The sequence below is a fragment of the Plasmodium vinckei genome (genome assembly GCF_900681995.1).
Source record: "Plasmodium vinckei vinckei genome assembly, chromosome: PVVCY_10".
In the NCBI taxonomy this organism is placed as follows: Eukaryota; Apicomplexa; class Aconoidasida; order Haemosporida; family Plasmodiidae; genus Plasmodium; species Plasmodium vinckei.
Genome location: NC_051302.1, coordinates 993,214 through 1,009,876, shown reverse-complemented (window position 1 = coordinate 1,009,876; position 16,663 = coordinate 993,214). Strand labels below are relative to the sequence as shown.

General features: G+C 22.5%; 8 protein-coding genes across 8 annotated transcripts; 3 read left to right on the top strand and 5 right to left on the bottom strand.

Annotated features, from left to right (window-relative positions):
- Positions 1 to 860: 860 nt before the first annotated feature.
- On the top strand, positions 861 to 3,488 carry PVVCY_1002700 (conserved Plasmodium protein, unknown function; the record flags this gene model as incomplete). The annotated part of the gene is made up of 1 exon (XM_008625719.1): positions 861 to 3,488. One exon carries the CDS (start codon positions 861 to 863, stop codon positions 3,486 to 3,488), a length of 2,628 nt encoding a protein of 875 aa, XP_008623941.1.
- Positions 3,489 to 4,279: 791 nt separating this feature from the next.
- Positions 4,280 to 4,828, bottom strand: PVVCY_1002690 (40S ribosomal protein S25, putative; the record flags this gene model as incomplete). The annotated part of the gene is made up of 3 exons (XM_037634460.1): positions 4,280 to 4,522; positions 4,629 to 4,702; position 4,828. Coding segments are annotated over 3 exons (318 nt in total).
- Positions 4,829 to 6,694: 1,866 nt separating this feature from the next.
- Positions 6,695 to 8,116, bottom strand: PVVCY_1002680 (DNA-directed RNA polymerase III subunit RPC6, putative; the record flags this gene model as incomplete). Its single annotated transcript, XM_037634459.1, has 5 exons — positions 6,695 to 7,093; positions 7,231 to 7,296; positions 7,392 to 7,448; positions 7,613 to 7,908; positions 8,071 to 8,116. 5 exons carry the CDS (start codon positions 8,114 to 8,116, stop codon positions 6,695 to 6,697), a joined length of 864 nt encoding a protein of 287 aa, XP_037490556.1.
- Positions 8,117 to 8,801: 685 nt separating this feature from the next.
- On the top strand, positions 8,802 to 9,308 carry PVVCY_1002670 (mitochondrial import inner membrane translocase subunit TIM8, putative; the record flags this gene model as incomplete). Its single annotated transcript, XM_008625717.1, has 3 exons — positions 8,802 to 8,867; positions 8,979 to 9,048; positions 9,142 to 9,308. 3 exons carry the CDS (start codon positions 8,802 to 8,804, stop codon positions 9,306 to 9,308), a joined length of 303 nt encoding a protein of 100 aa, XP_008623939.1.
- A 124-nt stretch (positions 9,309 to 9,432) lies between these two features.
- Positions 9,433 to 11,841, top strand: PVVCY_1002660 (conserved Plasmodium protein, unknown function; the record flags this gene model as incomplete). The annotated part of the gene is made up of 4 exons (XM_008625716.2): positions 9,433 to 10,236; positions 10,390 to 11,539; positions 11,646 to 11,706; positions 11,808 to 11,841. 4 exons carry the CDS (start codon positions 9,433 to 9,435, stop codon positions 11,839 to 11,841), a joined length of 2,049 nt encoding a protein of 682 aa, XP_008623938.2.
- Positions 11,842 to 12,048: 207 nt separating this feature from the next.
- PVVCY_1002650 (copper transporter, putative) lies at positions 12,049 to 13,066 on the bottom strand (the record flags this gene model as incomplete). Its single annotated transcript, XM_037634458.1, has 2 exons — positions 12,049 to 12,330; positions 12,662 to 13,066. 2 exons carry the CDS (start codon positions 13,064 to 13,066, stop codon positions 12,049 to 12,051), a joined length of 687 nt encoding a protein of 228 aa, XP_037490555.1.
- Positions 13,067 to 13,195: 129 nt separating this feature from the next.
- PVVCY_1002640 (cytochrome c oxidase assembly protein COX14, putative) lies at positions 13,196 to 13,826 on the bottom strand (the record flags this gene model as incomplete). The annotated part of the gene is made up of 3 exons (XM_037634457.1): positions 13,196 to 13,276; positions 13,407 to 13,474; positions 13,694 to 13,826. 3 exons carry the CDS (start codon positions 13,824 to 13,826, stop codon positions 13,196 to 13,198), a joined length of 282 nt encoding a protein of 93 aa, XP_037490554.1.
- A 594-nt stretch (positions 13,827 to 14,420) lies between these two features.
- Positions 14,421 to 15,888, bottom strand: PVVCY_1002630 (mitochondrial ribosomal protein L21 precursor, putative; the record flags this gene model as incomplete). Its single annotated transcript, XM_008625714.2, has 3 exons — positions 14,421 to 15,479; positions 15,582 to 15,634; positions 15,795 to 15,888. 3 exons carry the CDS (start codon positions 15,886 to 15,888, stop codon positions 14,421 to 14,423), a joined length of 1,206 nt encoding a protein of 401 aa, XP_008623936.2.
- Between the last annotated feature and the right edge of the window lie 775 nt (positions 15,889 to 16,663).

Genomic DNA, 16,663 nt, shown 5'->3' with positions numbered 1-16,663 from the left:
AGTTTATTCAAAATATCATCAAAAAAATAAATCACTTTTTTTTTAGTATGGATATGCATATTTTCGTGTATTGCAGCTATTGGGCACTTACTGCACTTTATAAGGCATCAAATAAATAATCTGGCATTTTTATTATATAATATATTTATAGGCTTAAACATTTATAAATGGTTTGAATAGTAAAATGACACGTACATTTATGTAATAAAACACACTATCTATATTCCATTGTGTATGACTTGGTATTTTTCTTATGCTTTATTAATATAGTATTATTTACCCGATTTTGAAGGCCTTCGTTAATATAAAAAAATCTTAGCTAGTAATAAATTATAAAACTTATAATATTTTAAAATAAAAGATGATTTTAACAATTATATAAATTCCACATATTTTCTTAATTAGCTATATTTACATTTATGCTTATCTTTAATATGTATGCATTTGGATTCCCATTTTAATTTAGACCTTTATAATAATATAAAAATATAAGCTTTTAAAAAAATGATTTTTCTATAAAAATAAAACAAAAATATAAGTAATAAATAGTTATATATAAAAAGTACAATGCATTTTTCTATTTAGCTTTAAAAATAATATAGCTGCAAGTTGTAATACGTAAATATGTTAGTCTTTGCCATTATCACATACATATAGATATATTTTATGGTTGAACAAATTATATACATATATATACACACATTTAACTAAATATATAATAAATTTTAATTTCCATTTCTGGATAAAATATTATACGAAATTTCTTTATTAAGGGGGAGAGCATAAATAAATATACCTGTATGAAGGATTTTTTTTTAGTAAAACTATAGCCATATAGTTTTTACAGCATATAACTCAAAATGAAGGACATAAACTTATTAATAGAACGGTTGAAAATAAGTAGGGAAAAGGAGTTTGAAAAAGATCTCAAAATTCTGTTGGAAATAAATTCACACAACCACAAAACAAGCGTAAAAAATGACGAAGAGATTAGTAGCTATATTACACACATAAAAAATGCACATAATGATATAAAAGGTAAAACAATTTTTGAAAATAGCTATTTTAGTAATATATTAAACTGCTATCGTAAAAGTGAACAATATAATGATTCTATGAATTTTAAAGGAAATACCAACATAACAAATGATAAAAGTAATATTTGTAATGAAAATTTAGTTAATTTTTTTCACATGTATTTAATTCGAAAATATAGCGAAATAGAATATTATAAATGGCTATATAGCGATTTTTCAAAAATTTTTTTATTTAAAAGGACAGGTGAAAATTGTAGAAATAACTATCTTAATTCTTATAAATGTTTTTTATATGTTTATTCTAAAATTGTTGAATATATATTATTAAAAAATGAAGGTATGAATGATAATTTAACCCAATTTTGTAAAAACACTCTCCTAAAAACTTCAGAAGAATTTGAATGTTTATCAAAAATGAACAAAAAAGATATTTATTCCAATTTAATTCCAAATAATGTTAACTTAATTAAATATGCATATTTTATAATTGAACTATTATGCAAAGATAATAATACAAATAGTTTAAGCATATTATATGCCTTATATTCATATATATACCTTTTATCCAATTTTTTTTATGCTTGCTCATTAAAAAATTATAGTAAAAAATTGGAGGGAACAAGTCAAGGCAATATAAATACAGACAGTACTGCTACTAATATTGGCAACTGTTTGTATAAAAATGCTGATAATTCCAAATTGACTTGCCCACACTTTAATCATATGGTAAAATATGGAGAATCCAAATTTATGGAACTAAATGAAATGATGTTATATTTTATTTCTAAAAAAGGATTAGAAAAATCAGATTGTAATATTGAAAATATAATAAAAAATTTAAATATTTTTAAATATTCAACTTATTTAAAAAAAAATGCATTTTCCGAAATTTTTATGAACAGTCAGAATAATTATGAAGAAATGTGTGCAAAATACGAAAATATTATGAACGAAATATTTCAAAAAATTTGCAACTTTTCAGACATTACTCCTTTATACTTAAACAAATTAGTTAGTAATAAAGAAGGAAATGGAAAATGTGTTGAAGGAGTAGGGGAATGTTTAAAAAAAGTAAATTTTGACACTACTCCATTTGGTAAATCCGAATTTAATGTTGACACAGACTTATTTAAAAATCATTTAAATAACGTTAATATAAACGATGAAAAAAATAACTTCTTAAAACACTTTAACAATAATGAAAGCAATGAATTAAATAGTTTTAGTGGCTTTATCAATGAATTTAAATATGTTGCTATCGATTTTGATATAACAATCACAAAAGAAGATTCCTACTATATGCTTTTCAGACTATTGACCAGCAATTTTTGTAAATCCAAACCAAGTGGAAATCTTGATTTATCACCAGAAGAAATAAATCTTTATCAAAATATAAATATAGACATGCTAAATGATAATAATAAAAATGAATTTAGTCCTGAAGAAAAATCTTTATATTTAAAAAAAATTGGAGATTGGTACCATATAGATGAATGTAAAGTTATTAAAGAACTTACTGAAAAGGAAGATATATCTGCACCTCATTCTGATTCTTATTATTATTTTTTAAAAGAAATTGGAAAACTACATAAAAATTATTCAATGTTGTTATCTTATTATGGAATATTTAAAGACATAAATGTTGATAAGTTAAATTCTATAATTGATGAAAATTATGAATTATTTCCTTTAAATGACTATTTCTTAGAAGTATTTTTAAAGCTTATTAAATTTAAAAATGAAAATAAGAACAAATTTTATTTTGACGTTGTGACACTCAATTTTAAGAAGCAAATATGCATGTACACAATACGAAATAATCTTATCAAATATGCAAAGGCATGTGAAGAAACAAAAGAGTCTCTGGAAATTGTTAAAAAAAAATATTATGATGAGCTTAAAAAACATTTTAATATATACTATTTAAAGAATCATAATTATGATAAAGATACTAGAAAATATAAAGGTACCTATGAATATAATAGATTAAAAATAAAACATAGTCATTATAATAAAGGAGATACAATTGAAAAAGCATGTATATCTTCTATCTTTGATAAAGCTGTAATTATAAATAAAGTTTCATCATTGTTAAATAGTTCAAATAAAAAATTAACTTCATTTATTGGAGATAGTCTTATTGATATAGAAGCTATGCTAGTTGTTGATATACCAATCTTAATAGGCAATAATAAATCCCTTCTTACCTTTTGTGAAAAACATGATATTTTAATAAAACCTTTAGCATTTGCAGCAGAAAAAATCGAATACTTAAAAAGACAAAGAAGTGAAAATACCTCTAAGACATCGAACACCCAAGAAGAAACTAAATCCAATACAAATCAAACACATAATAAACCATTTGATAATAGTAAAAAAATATTATATTCTGCTGAAAGTTGGGCAGAAATTGGAGTATTCTTTTTTGGAAATATATACAACATGAAATAATGAAATAATTATTTAATTATTTGCATAGTCATATATTTATTACATGTCTAACCATTTATTATATTGTTTTAATTTTATTATAAATACTAACAATTTCCAACATTTTTAACGTCCTATATTTTCATATTACTATATTACATAAAGCAAATGCTAAAACAAATGAAATATCAGAGTAACTATGACTAGTATAATATATAGCTCATATTTTTTGCAAATTTAAAAAAATAAATAAAAGAAGAAATCTCTTATGTAATTTTTTTAGAATTTGCATCACTGTTTTGTTATCATCATTTTATTTCATTTATTTTAAATACCATGCTTATGTTTTCTTTTTTTACTTATGCATTTCGAAATAGGGCCAAATGATTTTTTTTATAATTTTTTTTGATATTGTCCTAAAATTTTGCCCATTTTTCATCTTTCAATTTACTATTATCATGTTTATTCCCCCTAAAACTTTTTTTTTCTGAACAGTGTCAATGATATACTTTCAACATGCATAGGCATGCAAATATATTTACATTTGTATTTATATTTACATTTATATTTTACGAGTAATTGATAGAGTAATTGTACTGTCAATATAAATAAATACAACACATTATATGTAGAAAAATAAGCACCCCCATATATATATGCCTAAGTATATTATATATACCCAACGTTCTTATTGCTAGGGGAAATGAAAAAAAAATAATTAAAAAAAAAAATTCTCATGAAATTCATAAATAAATGTGCCTTTTATGCACGTGTAGGTATACATATGTACATGTTGTGTGAACATTAACTTTTCAAGCAACTTTTGTATATAATTTTTGGCAGTGGCTTTGAATGCAAACTTCCTTAATTAAATTTTTTTCAGCTAAATATTTAATAACGGATCTAGCGACACTTAAGTTGACTTTATATTTATCCGATATAGTTGAGGGGGTAATAACTTTCATGTTTTGAACTTCCAAAATTTTGGATTGTAAAGATTTATCAATAAAAACAGCGTGATTTAATTTTTCCTTATTTTTTCCCTTACCCCATTTCTACAAAGGCAAACACAAAAAAAGTCATACATGGCATGTATGTATATGTCAAACTATTCATGATTATGTAACTATTATTTATGTGCAATTGGCTTTTTTTTTATACCTTTTTTTTGCTTCTTCCTGATGCTGCTGCTGCTGCGGCAATCTGCTCTTTCGTCTTTCTTTCTTTAGGAGGCACTAAGGAAAATAAAATAAAAAGTAAAAATATGTAAAATTTGTAATATTACTAATTTCACAAATAAATAAACTGAATTGAAAGTAAAATAAAATGAAGGGTTTTTATTTTTATTTGATGTTCTTACTTTTAAAAGTTAATTATAAAGTATTTATTAAAAAAAATTAATAAAATATTTGTTTATTTGAAAAAAAATTAAAACTAATGAATTTTAAAATAACAATTTTTTGTTATATAATTATTATTTTTATTTATAATTTGTTTTGTTTATTTACAAAATAATTATTTTCTTTTTATTTATTTTTTTCCATAAACCATTCATGCATATATATAGTATATACATATTAATAAGTGTCATACCTTTTTATATATTTTTTTTTATCTTAATTTTTTTTATACTCAATTAATCACCAGAATATGTTCCATATATTATAGTAATAAGCATACGTGATAATATTATTATGCTTATGCACAAGTTTCAAATGTTTATGTTTGTATTTGTTTGCTATATGCCCCTTGGCTTGTAAACTTTATTATATATATGCATAAATAATATACTGTATATATTATAACTATATATTATGTATAAACATTTTTAGCAAATACAGCTTGCAAATGGTAATGCATATGAAATTATCTACCTATGTAGTAGCAGTGCTTTTTGCTTAAGAGATTTAAGTGGTTTTTAATGCCCTTTATTTATATAGATTATATATTGTTGGCTTCTTAGCTTTTTTTTTAATTTTTTTATTTTTAATAATTTTTTACATTTTTTACAAGTTTATAGTAACATTTTGCTGGTAATATATGGTACATAAAAAATATTTTCAAAAAAAAAAAAAAATGATAATATTTATAATTTATGCCATAATTTAAGGGAATTGTGTTAAAACTTTTATAAATATTAGAAAAGCAGAATAAATGCATTCTTAAGTATGTCAAAATTGTTATTCAATTTATTTATTACTCTATATATTGTTCCTGTTCAATTATTATATAAATACATTTAATTGTTATATACCTTATTACTTAAAAAAAAAAGAAAGTAAACTAAAACTTAGTAAGAGAAAACAAAATTATTACTCATAATGATATACCATTTAATAAGTAAAAGGGGATCAAAAAAAAAAATAATAAAAATATGTCTTTTTGTAAGTTTAAATTGGACTTATTTGGCAAATAGTATATCAATTTTTCTGGCTTTATCACTCTACATTCATACTTAAATTATATTTATACATTTTTATTGACTAATGTCTATATTTTTATGTTACATAATAAAAAATAAAAATATAAACGGTATTGAAATAAATGGCTAAAGCTATAACATCATATGAGCATTAAAAATAAATATAAATTATTAGTGACAAGTTTATTTTTATTTTTATTTAATTATTATATGAAAATAAAAAACACATATTAATCATGTAGAAATGCTTTTTTAGGAATGTCCAAAATGTGCATAACTATGTTTGTAGAAAAAAAAAAATACAACATTATATCTGTTGTATATATATTATATGCAAATAAAACATAAAAAAAAGTATTCCTTAATATTGAAAGTATTAAGAAAGCAATTTATAATAAATAGTAAAACAAAATATTTTTTTAAATACCCTAATTTTTAAAGTATATCTTAATATATTTCATAAAGCAACTCATAAATTTAAAACTAAATAAACAATAAAATAAAAGAGGGAAAAAATGTTTATTAAAAGTTTGAATATTTCCCTATTTAGGTAATAATTTTAAAAGCCTGACTTGTCATAATATTTCGCTATCATATCATTGTATTCTGGTAATTTTTCTGAACTGTTCATGTTTTATACAATTAATTATTACTATTAATTCTGAAGGGAAAAAAGGAAGGCACATAAATGTGTGTGCCATATATACTTTTTTGATAAAACAATGAATGGTAAGATTAATAAATTTGTGTAAGTAGCATAAAAAAATAGTCCATTCTTCCGAGTTTACTAGTTTAAAAATATTGTTTATACCTCCAAATTAAGATAAACATTTAAATATAAGCAAGTCTTTGGGTTGATATTGGTTTTTGTATCGAAATTACATTTATTAAAAATATCACAAGAAAAACACGGAAATTGATTAAGAATTTTTTTTTTTTCATTATTATAATAATAAATTAATTCTTCATTATCATTATTTTTATATATTTTAATTCTCTCTTCAAATAATAATGTTTTTATAACTCTATATATATCATTATCAGAAAAATAACCAATACTATTATTAAGCTTCTTAATATAATTAATAACAGACGTAACATTAGAATTATTATTGTTATATAAATAAAAACAAATATTCTCTCTTATATAATCAACAACTTTTTTGTTAAATTCACCATCTTTGTAAAATGACCCGCCAATAACCTAACAACATCAAAAAAAAAAAAATGGTTATTTACATGCACATGTCAGGTGAATACAAAAAATGGAAAAACACACACACATTTTGTTTGTACTATTTCATTATAAACATTTTGGTTTTTTGTCAATTGAATTTTTACCTTTTCTGAAGCCTCTATATCATATAATATATACATTTTACGGTTTTTAACGTGAATGTTATTAACCTGAAAAAAAGAAAACACCACAACATTATTAGTCATGTTAAACATACTAAAATATTGCATACATACGTGGGGGGTAGACAAATATGTTTTTTTACCTGCTTGATTAATTTGCATTCACACAAAAACTTTAAGCCCTTTTGAACTTGGTGGATCTTAAGATAAATAAAAATAAAATATTAATTAATGAAATAAAATTATGTGAGAATATTACAACTATTTTATGAACACTGTTCAGAAAATTTATGATAATAAATTACATGTTCAGGAAAAAATGGTTATACATACACACATATAATAAAAAAAAAATAAAACTTACAAGTAATTTTGTTTGTTTTCGTAAATCAGCTGTCCAAATTCCATTACTTTGACTATTTTCAACTTTACTAAAAATTAAAAAATCAATGTCACTTAATTCTTTTAATTTTTTAGTAACTTCTTCAGTTCGCATTCGAGTTATAATTTTATTATTTTCATTTTTAATAGAACATGCTCTTGCATTTTCAAGAATATTTAATGCATAAACAATTTCATTTCTCTTTATTTTTGCTTTTTTTTTTTTTTCATATATTTCTTCCAAACTATCAATATTTATAAAGTCCTTATGTTCGAGGCCTGTAAAATTGCATTCAAAATATTTCATTTTTTTTTAAAATTTTTAAAAAGATATATACCTATACAACAAAATATATACCCCACAGTCTCATTGTTTATAAAAGTATATAAATATATGCATGAACATAATGTTTTATCAATTTTCATATATCTATAACATACCGATTTTATATATATCCTTAATGAGTTGCTTATTGATATTATTCATTTTCCTCTTTATTAGCAATTTCTTATAAATCCTTCAATATTGTATAATTAAGAAACATAACTACAAAAACTGTTACATTAAACAACTAAAAGGTGATAGCATATCCATGATTTTTCATCTCGCAAACAAAATGGTACAAAAAAAAAATAAAATAATAATTATAAATATTAAAATTTAATTAAAAAATTATCCAACATCAAATAATAAATTAAAAAATGAAAAAAATTTAATATTAGAAAGGTGACATTTTAAAAATTATATATCATATTTTTTTTCCACTTTTTTTTCCACTTTTTTTTCCGCTTTTTTTTCCCGTTTTTTTTTTTCACAATTTTTATGTATACATCATTGATCTATGCTTGTAGTACCAAATAAATTACAGAATTTTTTTTATTTTGATAAATTTTTGGATTATTATTTAAAAGTGTTTTTTTTATAATTTCTATCATATTTATAAACATATATATCCACATTATATTACGCCATTTTTGTATCCTTATTTCATCTATACAATTTGGTTTTCCCCGTTTATTTATTTTTACTTTATTTTATTTTCCTTTATTTTGTGGCAATAATTTCCCACTGAGTAAATATTTAATTTGATTAGTTTGGAAAAATATAATAACATTTATGCGGATAGATATATATATGAAATTTCATATGACACACTTTATTATTTCAAACCATGGATAGTGAAACAAAAGATGGCAATATAGATAATTTTTTATCACAGCTAAATACATTAAATAAGGTATGCATATTTGAATATACGATTTGCATTGTTTACACTAGCTATACATGTAAAAAAACTAACAAAATAATAAATTCATTCTCAAATATGTATATTTCCCTTTTCCGTCAGATTATATCATCCTTTAAAGAAACTTGTAAAATATCATCCTACTGTTTTGATAAGTGTGTTAGTTATCCAGGTATAATGGAAAGAAAATACAAGTATATTTACACTCTTATTTTGTAAACTTATGCTTAAATATTATCGCTTTTTTTTTCCTTTTTCATTTTAGAAAGAAGCTTAAGCAACGCAAACAAAAAGTGCATATGGAATTGCACACAAAGATATATAGAATGTGATTATTTTATAAAAAACCGATCAAAGGATACTGGAAAATTATCAAGTATAAATTTAATGGACGAAATAAATGCATCAAATTTTGGAAAAATTAAAAATTAGAGATAATATACTATGAAGAATTGAAGAAACTATTTTTGTTTTTCAAATATTCCTAGCTTCATAACACATTTTTATAATAACTTTTTATCCATACCCTCACTTTTTGTTTTGATACTAATAAATAATGAATAGAAATAAATATTTTAAGGAACATTTTTTATATGTGGAGGAATTAGAAACAAAAAATGATGAAGACAAATTGTTATATATAGATTATATAAGAAAATGTTTTAATTATTTGTTGAGCCAAAATGATGATTATATAATTACAACAATAAAAAAAAACAACTCTTTATGTTATTTTTTTTTTTCACATTTACAAAAAGGGGCTCGAGCTTATGATGATTTATATATTAGTGATGGTTGTATGGAAAATGAATATTATATAATTGATAAATATATATTAGAGTTTTATTTAAAAATATTAGAAATATATATAAATAGTGATAAAAATGAAACAAATATAATAAAACATACATTTATGAAAATTAACATATTTATGGATATATTAATGATGTATCACAATTTAGAAAAAGAGAAGATAAAAGAATTACTCGATAATTTATATAAAATGACAAAATTATATTATTTTAATATAAATAAATATATATCATTACTTTATGAACATATAAAATATATAAAAGATAAATTAGACAATTTTACAACTAGAAAAAGTAATGTAAATAATCTGATATTTGAAATAAATGAATTTATTACATGTACATATTGTTTTACACAATTTTTTAAAAAGTTTCACCTTTTTGATATGGAAAAAAATAAGTTATCAAAGAATCTCATTCTTTCTACTTTACTATGTTACGATAATAATGATAATAAAAAGGACCATTTAAATACCCTGTCTATTGATATATTAAAAGAGGGGAAAGAATCGTTCCTATATTTGTTTATACAAACATATTTTGAAATGGTAAAAAAAAAAAAAATTTACAATTTTTCTGAACAAGTCATAATTTTTAAAAAAAATTTATAGCATGTTCATGTAAATAAGTCTTATATACATTCTTTATTCTTATTTCTTCGTATTTCTTCTTATTTCTTCAAATTTTTTTGTCCTTTTCAGGTAAAAAAAATATACTGTGGCACTGTGGAATCACGAATAAAAAAAGACGTGCTTATTTTAAGATACAAGTTTATAAAAACATTGAAGAAATTTGTTAAATACAGTTTTATATATGAAGAGGAGAAAAAAAAACATCTTTATTTTTCATTTATAATTGATTTATTAAAAGAAAAAAGTGGTGAGTTAAGTTTTTATTTTTTAAAAAATGATATAAAAATGATTAAATGGGATTTCTTAGAACATTTTGTATTACAAAATAAGTTAGATATTGAATTTTACATGTATGTTAATAATATTTTAAAAATAAAAAGCAATAAAGAGATAAAAGAGTTTATGAAAAAGAAATACGAAAACGAAATTAATCAAATTAAGGAAATAACAAACTTAAATAATTCTAATGCTATTTTAAAAATATTAAAAAAAAATAATTTTATAATAGATAGCACATTAGACAATATATTTTCCATAATGCCTACACAAAATTTAGATGGTATGTCAGATGATAGTAGTGAAAATGACGAGTCCGAAAGTTCATTTGAAATGAACAATTATGAAAATAATATAGATCAAAGTGATATATCTAGCGATGAAAAAATAAGCAATATTATATTTCATAAAAAAAATGATGAACATAATAATATAGCTAGTAATACAAAGCATGAGTATGTTGATTCTGAGCATGATAATTATCAAAGTGTAAAAAATAAAAGTAAAAATGTTTTAGAAATATTAAAAGAACAAGAATTAATGAAAAAACTTAATAAAAAAAAAAGAGAAAAATCAAAATATGTAAATGATATAATCGATGAAGAATCAAAGAATAAAATCTTAAGCCAATTAAATATGTCAGATAGTTTAGACAATGATTTATCAAGTAGGTTCTTTGATAATTTTCAAAACAAATTAATTCCTCCAACATCTTATAGACGAAATTATACTCCGTCTGAAGAAAAGAGTGGTATAGGAAAATTTTATCATGGTCAGAATAAAAATCAAAATGTTCAATCAACTCAAATTCCGCAGAACAAACCAAATGATTATAAAAATAAAAAGTTTATACCATCTAATCATTCTAAATTTAAAGATCCGAGATACGGAAATCCGACACAAAAAAATGCACCACCAAACGACCGAACAAATCCAAATGATGGTATTGCAACAAAAATGAAAAAAAAATGAAAAAATGTAATGTATTTCCATTTCCATATATAACACATTTTATATCCATGCATAATGTTTTTTTTTTTTTATTTTAGACAAAACGAAGCGATATTATATGAAAAAGAATATTAACAAAGGCCGGCTTCGCAGAAATCAGTAATAAGAAAAAATATTATAAACAATATAATTTATTGTTTCATCATATTAAAAAGTGTATTCTATAATATTTGTTTAATTTATGCGATTTTTTTTTGTAGATATGACAAAAAAATGGGCAAGGAGGCGTTTTAAGGAAAATTGATTTGCATTAAATAGTTAATTAATTTTATAATTTATTATATAAAAATTGTGGAAAAAATAGAATAAAGCTAGTTTTTTTTTTTTTTAATTACCAAATGGCTAGCTGTTCAGAAAAAAAATTGTACCCATTTGTGTTGATAAATCATTTTTTTTTCTTGTCACAATCTATGCATAAGATATTGACAAGTTTTTTTAGCATTATATTATTTTGATTAAGTTGTTTAATTTGTGTTTTAACACATCGTTTGAGTCTTGTATTTCTTTTAAATCTTGGAAATATTGTTTGTTTAGTTTTTTATAATATTCCATATATTGAATTATTATATTTTTTTCATATACTAAAGTTTTTATTCCTTTATAAAACTTCATCGTATTATTATTTTCAAAAAGTTGTTTATATTTTTTTATTATAGATTTTTTAATTTTACACTTGTCAATATTATCGAGCTTAAATAGTTCAACTATTATAATATCATATCTCTTAATAAAAACATTAATATCAAATTTGGTGTCTTTTTTATTTATATGAGAATTATTATTATCCTCATTATCGCTAGTTTTTTTTTTATTTTATTTGGTAATTCCTTTTTTAGAATGTAGCTTAAAATATGTTGAGTACAGTTGTTATGAAAGCAGAACAAATTGTCGGAAAATAGTAACGAAATAAAAAATGAAGTAATAAATGAAGTAAAAAAAAATAGATATTTATATGAGCATGCAATTATTTCATAACTTTATGGCCTAGGAATAAATAAGCTATAGATATTCCAAACATGGTACTTAAAAATATATAAACATTAAATGTCATTACAATTAACATTAATAAATAATCAACTGTATAATTAATAAATGTTAAAAGTGTGTAGTTAAATCTCCAATATGCACACATTTTATTAAGATTAAGAAGATTTTCTTTTAACTCTGTTTTTTTTTCAATTTTAGTTACACCCTTTTTAATTATTTTAATATAGATTGATAGAAATCCTAGTAATACACATAATACATTATAAAATATAAATTGATTCATAGTTTCTGCTTGTAAAAAATCAAATAAAAATTTGATATTCATATTATAATTAAAATACATAGGAAGAGGATAACCATCTTTATTTACTTCTTGGTGGCATGAACAGTTTACTATTCCATTTCCAATTTTAAAAAAATAAAATAGAGCAAGCATAAAACTTGCGTGTTTTTGTAAGCGTGTGCCAGTCATTTTGGTGTACTAAATTTGGAAATAAAAAATTGTGTGTATCTTCAGCTTATTTTATGTTTCTCCGTTTTATTATGTCTCTATATTTTTATGTAAATTTTTATGTAGATTTATATGACGTTTTTTGCTGATTTAACGGGATACTTCACTATGGGGGATTAGGCCCATGTCTCGTGCGGTTCGAATTTTTTCATATAACTCTTTTCTTTGTTTCTTTAAAAAAGGGAAATAAATAAAGTTGGAAAATAATAAAAGTAGGTATATACAATATTTTTTAGCGGAAATATAAGACAATACAATTATTATGACCACTGTTATTTTAGCTAGCTATTTTTTGGTTTACCTCTTTTCTTACGTAGTGCTTATATGAATAATGCACAGCTTCATTCCACATATTAAAAAAGGAATACCCTAAAGTTGGAAAAAAAAAGTTGGAAAAAAAAGTGGGGAAAAAAAAGTGGGAAAAATGAAATGGTGAGTCAGTCATAAAGGTTCACAAATTTAATAGGCTTGATAAGAACACATTTTATGAGGGCATGTATATATGTCACTAAAATTGTAAAGTAGATTAAAAAGGTAAGCACAGTTAGCATTGCGAATAAACAGGAACATCTTGGGTAAAGGCATTACCTAAGTAGATAGTCAAGCCAACTAGGGAATATGCAGTTGTAGTGTGAAGAAATGTATATATCTTTTCTTTTTTAACATAAAATGAATAATAGTTTAATTTAAAAAATCGGAAAAATTCAAATTTTATTCCCATTATATTATTTTCTATACATTATTAATTAATAGTAAGCTGTATATTATACTAAGAAGAATTATTTAGTGTATATTTTCAAACAGCCTATCCCAACATAATATATGGAGTATTAAATTTTCATGATCTATTTTTATCGTAAAAAACTTTTGTGTATATAAAAAATGTTTATGTTCTTATAATTTTTTTCAAAGTTTATAATGGTAAAATAAAAAAAAATAAAAAAATGACAAAATAATGAAATAGGAAAACAATTTTAAATAAAATATTCTGAATGTGCATAAATATCCGTACAATAATATTATAGCCATTTTTTATGCCCATAATTATAGGTCATTTTTCATATTAAAAAATGAAAAAATTTTGAAAACCCATACACAAAACAAGAGTTAAAATAAACAAAAAAAGGTAGAAAAAAAAAATAAAAAAACTTTTCATCGTTGAAAATGGTGAAAAATGTTGAAAAATGCAACGTGGAAAACACATAATGAGGAAGACCCATCAACGGATGAGCGAGAAAGAGGTGGTAACCATGAGGGTAGAACATTGTAATGTTTAGTAAACTTTGGCAATCTTTAGTAGTGTTATATGACTGGTTTAATATGAGAGTGGGAGATAAGGGTCAGGGTGAAACCTATAGCATTTAGTTAAACCTCTTCGATGCAAAGTATTTGGTTGATGTTCTACTAAATCATATATTTGTTCTGCTAAAGGTTTATTATTTTTATCGAATTTAATAAAATTTAATTCCTTTTGATATAGCCATCTATTAGCCCATAAATCAAGTATTTGTAATGGTTTATTTCTTTCATCATGTATTTCACTTTTTAAGTCAATTATTATATCATCAATTTTTAATATAGTTATCCAGTGTTTTACTCTTAAAAATCTACTTGATCGTCTTACTTTTTTATATCTAAAACTTAATATTTCTTTACTTAATGTTACTTGTTCTATTGTTGCTTTAACTTTACAATATGGAATAGTAGGCTTACCAATAATTGAAAAATCTTTAGATCCTACAAATAGAATAGTACCAAAATAAACAACATCCCCAGCTTTTTTTCGATGTAACTTTTCTGTTTGTACAATATCACCTATTGTTACTTTATGTTCATTTATAAAATTTGATTTAAATATACAAAATAATTCATTTTTTTTTATAAGGTATTCTAAATGTTTTGGTGGTTTATCATAATAATTGTTAATACTATCTACGTTAGGATTTTCTTCAATCATATTTTCCCGTTTAATTGGTTGTTTATTTCTTCTTCGTCCACGTACAACTAACTTTGTGCTATCCTTTTCTACATCCTTTTCATTATCAATTTTTATATCCTTTTGTATATCCTTTTCTACATCCTTTTCTACAATCGAATTTGAAATGTTTTCTTTTTTATTTCGGGTTCTTGGTAAATTTTTATGTAAAATAAAAATACATGAGTCCTTATTCTGAGGTAAAAGACAATGTAAGTTTTTCCACTTTCGAGCTATAGTTACTTTTTTCCTATAATTTTTAGAAGTATTTTTCCATCGAATTTTTAAATCTTTATATGTTATAAAATTATTTAAGTTTTTTTTTTTTTCTTCATTTGGATGTATTGGGTAAAGAGGCGGGTTTATTTTTCTCTTCCTGTGTTTTCCGAGCATTAGTTCCTGAAAAAAAAGCACACACACACACATAAATAAATAAATAAATAAGTTCTATTCAAATATATAAAAAATGATTTTATTTTATTTCATTTTAAATGGCATTACTATTTTATGACCCTCTTGTCTTCGGCAAGGGTAATAGGTTAAACCGCGTTTTGCTACAAACCATAAAACATAAATTGAAAAAAATTATACACATAAATACAGGTATAGAACCAAATATTTGCTGAAACCACAAACACACACTATCCTATATAGGAAATAGCCAATAGAACTTTCTTTTTTTCCCAATTTTTTTTTTCAATCTTTTCTACAAACCTGCTCTTATCGCATTCCATTGAGGAGTACATGAAACTGGTGATATGCCATGCTTTGTTCTAAAAAAATTTATTAATTTTATTTTTATATCCATTTTTGGAGCTCATTTTAAGTTTCAATGTTTTTCACTTTTTCAATTTACTTTTCTTTTTAAATATGACAAAGTGATGCCCTCAAACGAGCCCCACATTTGGCTATTTATATAAGTTATTTATTAGCAGTACATATATACTAATTTTTTTTATTGGGAAAAAATATTTAATTAACTATTAATACAAAACTTTTAAAAAAAAATGCATAAATTATTCACCTTAAAATTAACACGCACAAATATGTTATCAAATATCCATACATACATTTGTTCATATTTTTTTTAAGTATTTATTTTTAGCACAGAAAAAATGTTACAAAAAAAAAACGGTATTATATAATTTTTTTTTTTAAAAAATGATAAAGTTATGTTTATTAATAATTTAGCAACGCTACTAAAGAAAAAGAGTATCTCCTTACACAATTCACTTTTTAATAATACTATTTTTATGTTCAAATAAATATAATAGAACAACGGGAAAATTAGTCATATATATAGATAGATTGGTGTATATAGTTTTATAAAAATATTGCAAATGTGTTTCTATATTCCTACTGTTTAGGTATGTAAATATTTTTATTCTACCTCTTAGGATTTCAATTTGTGATATATCATTTTTTTAGCTAGCTATTAATATGACGGAGGTTTATCTCCTAATCTGGTTATTTATAGATAGGAAATTATTTATAGGGGAAAAGGTTGTAAATATGGCTATATGTTATAAATATGGCTATAATTATAAATATGTATGGAACAAAATTCATCATACTTTATCTAC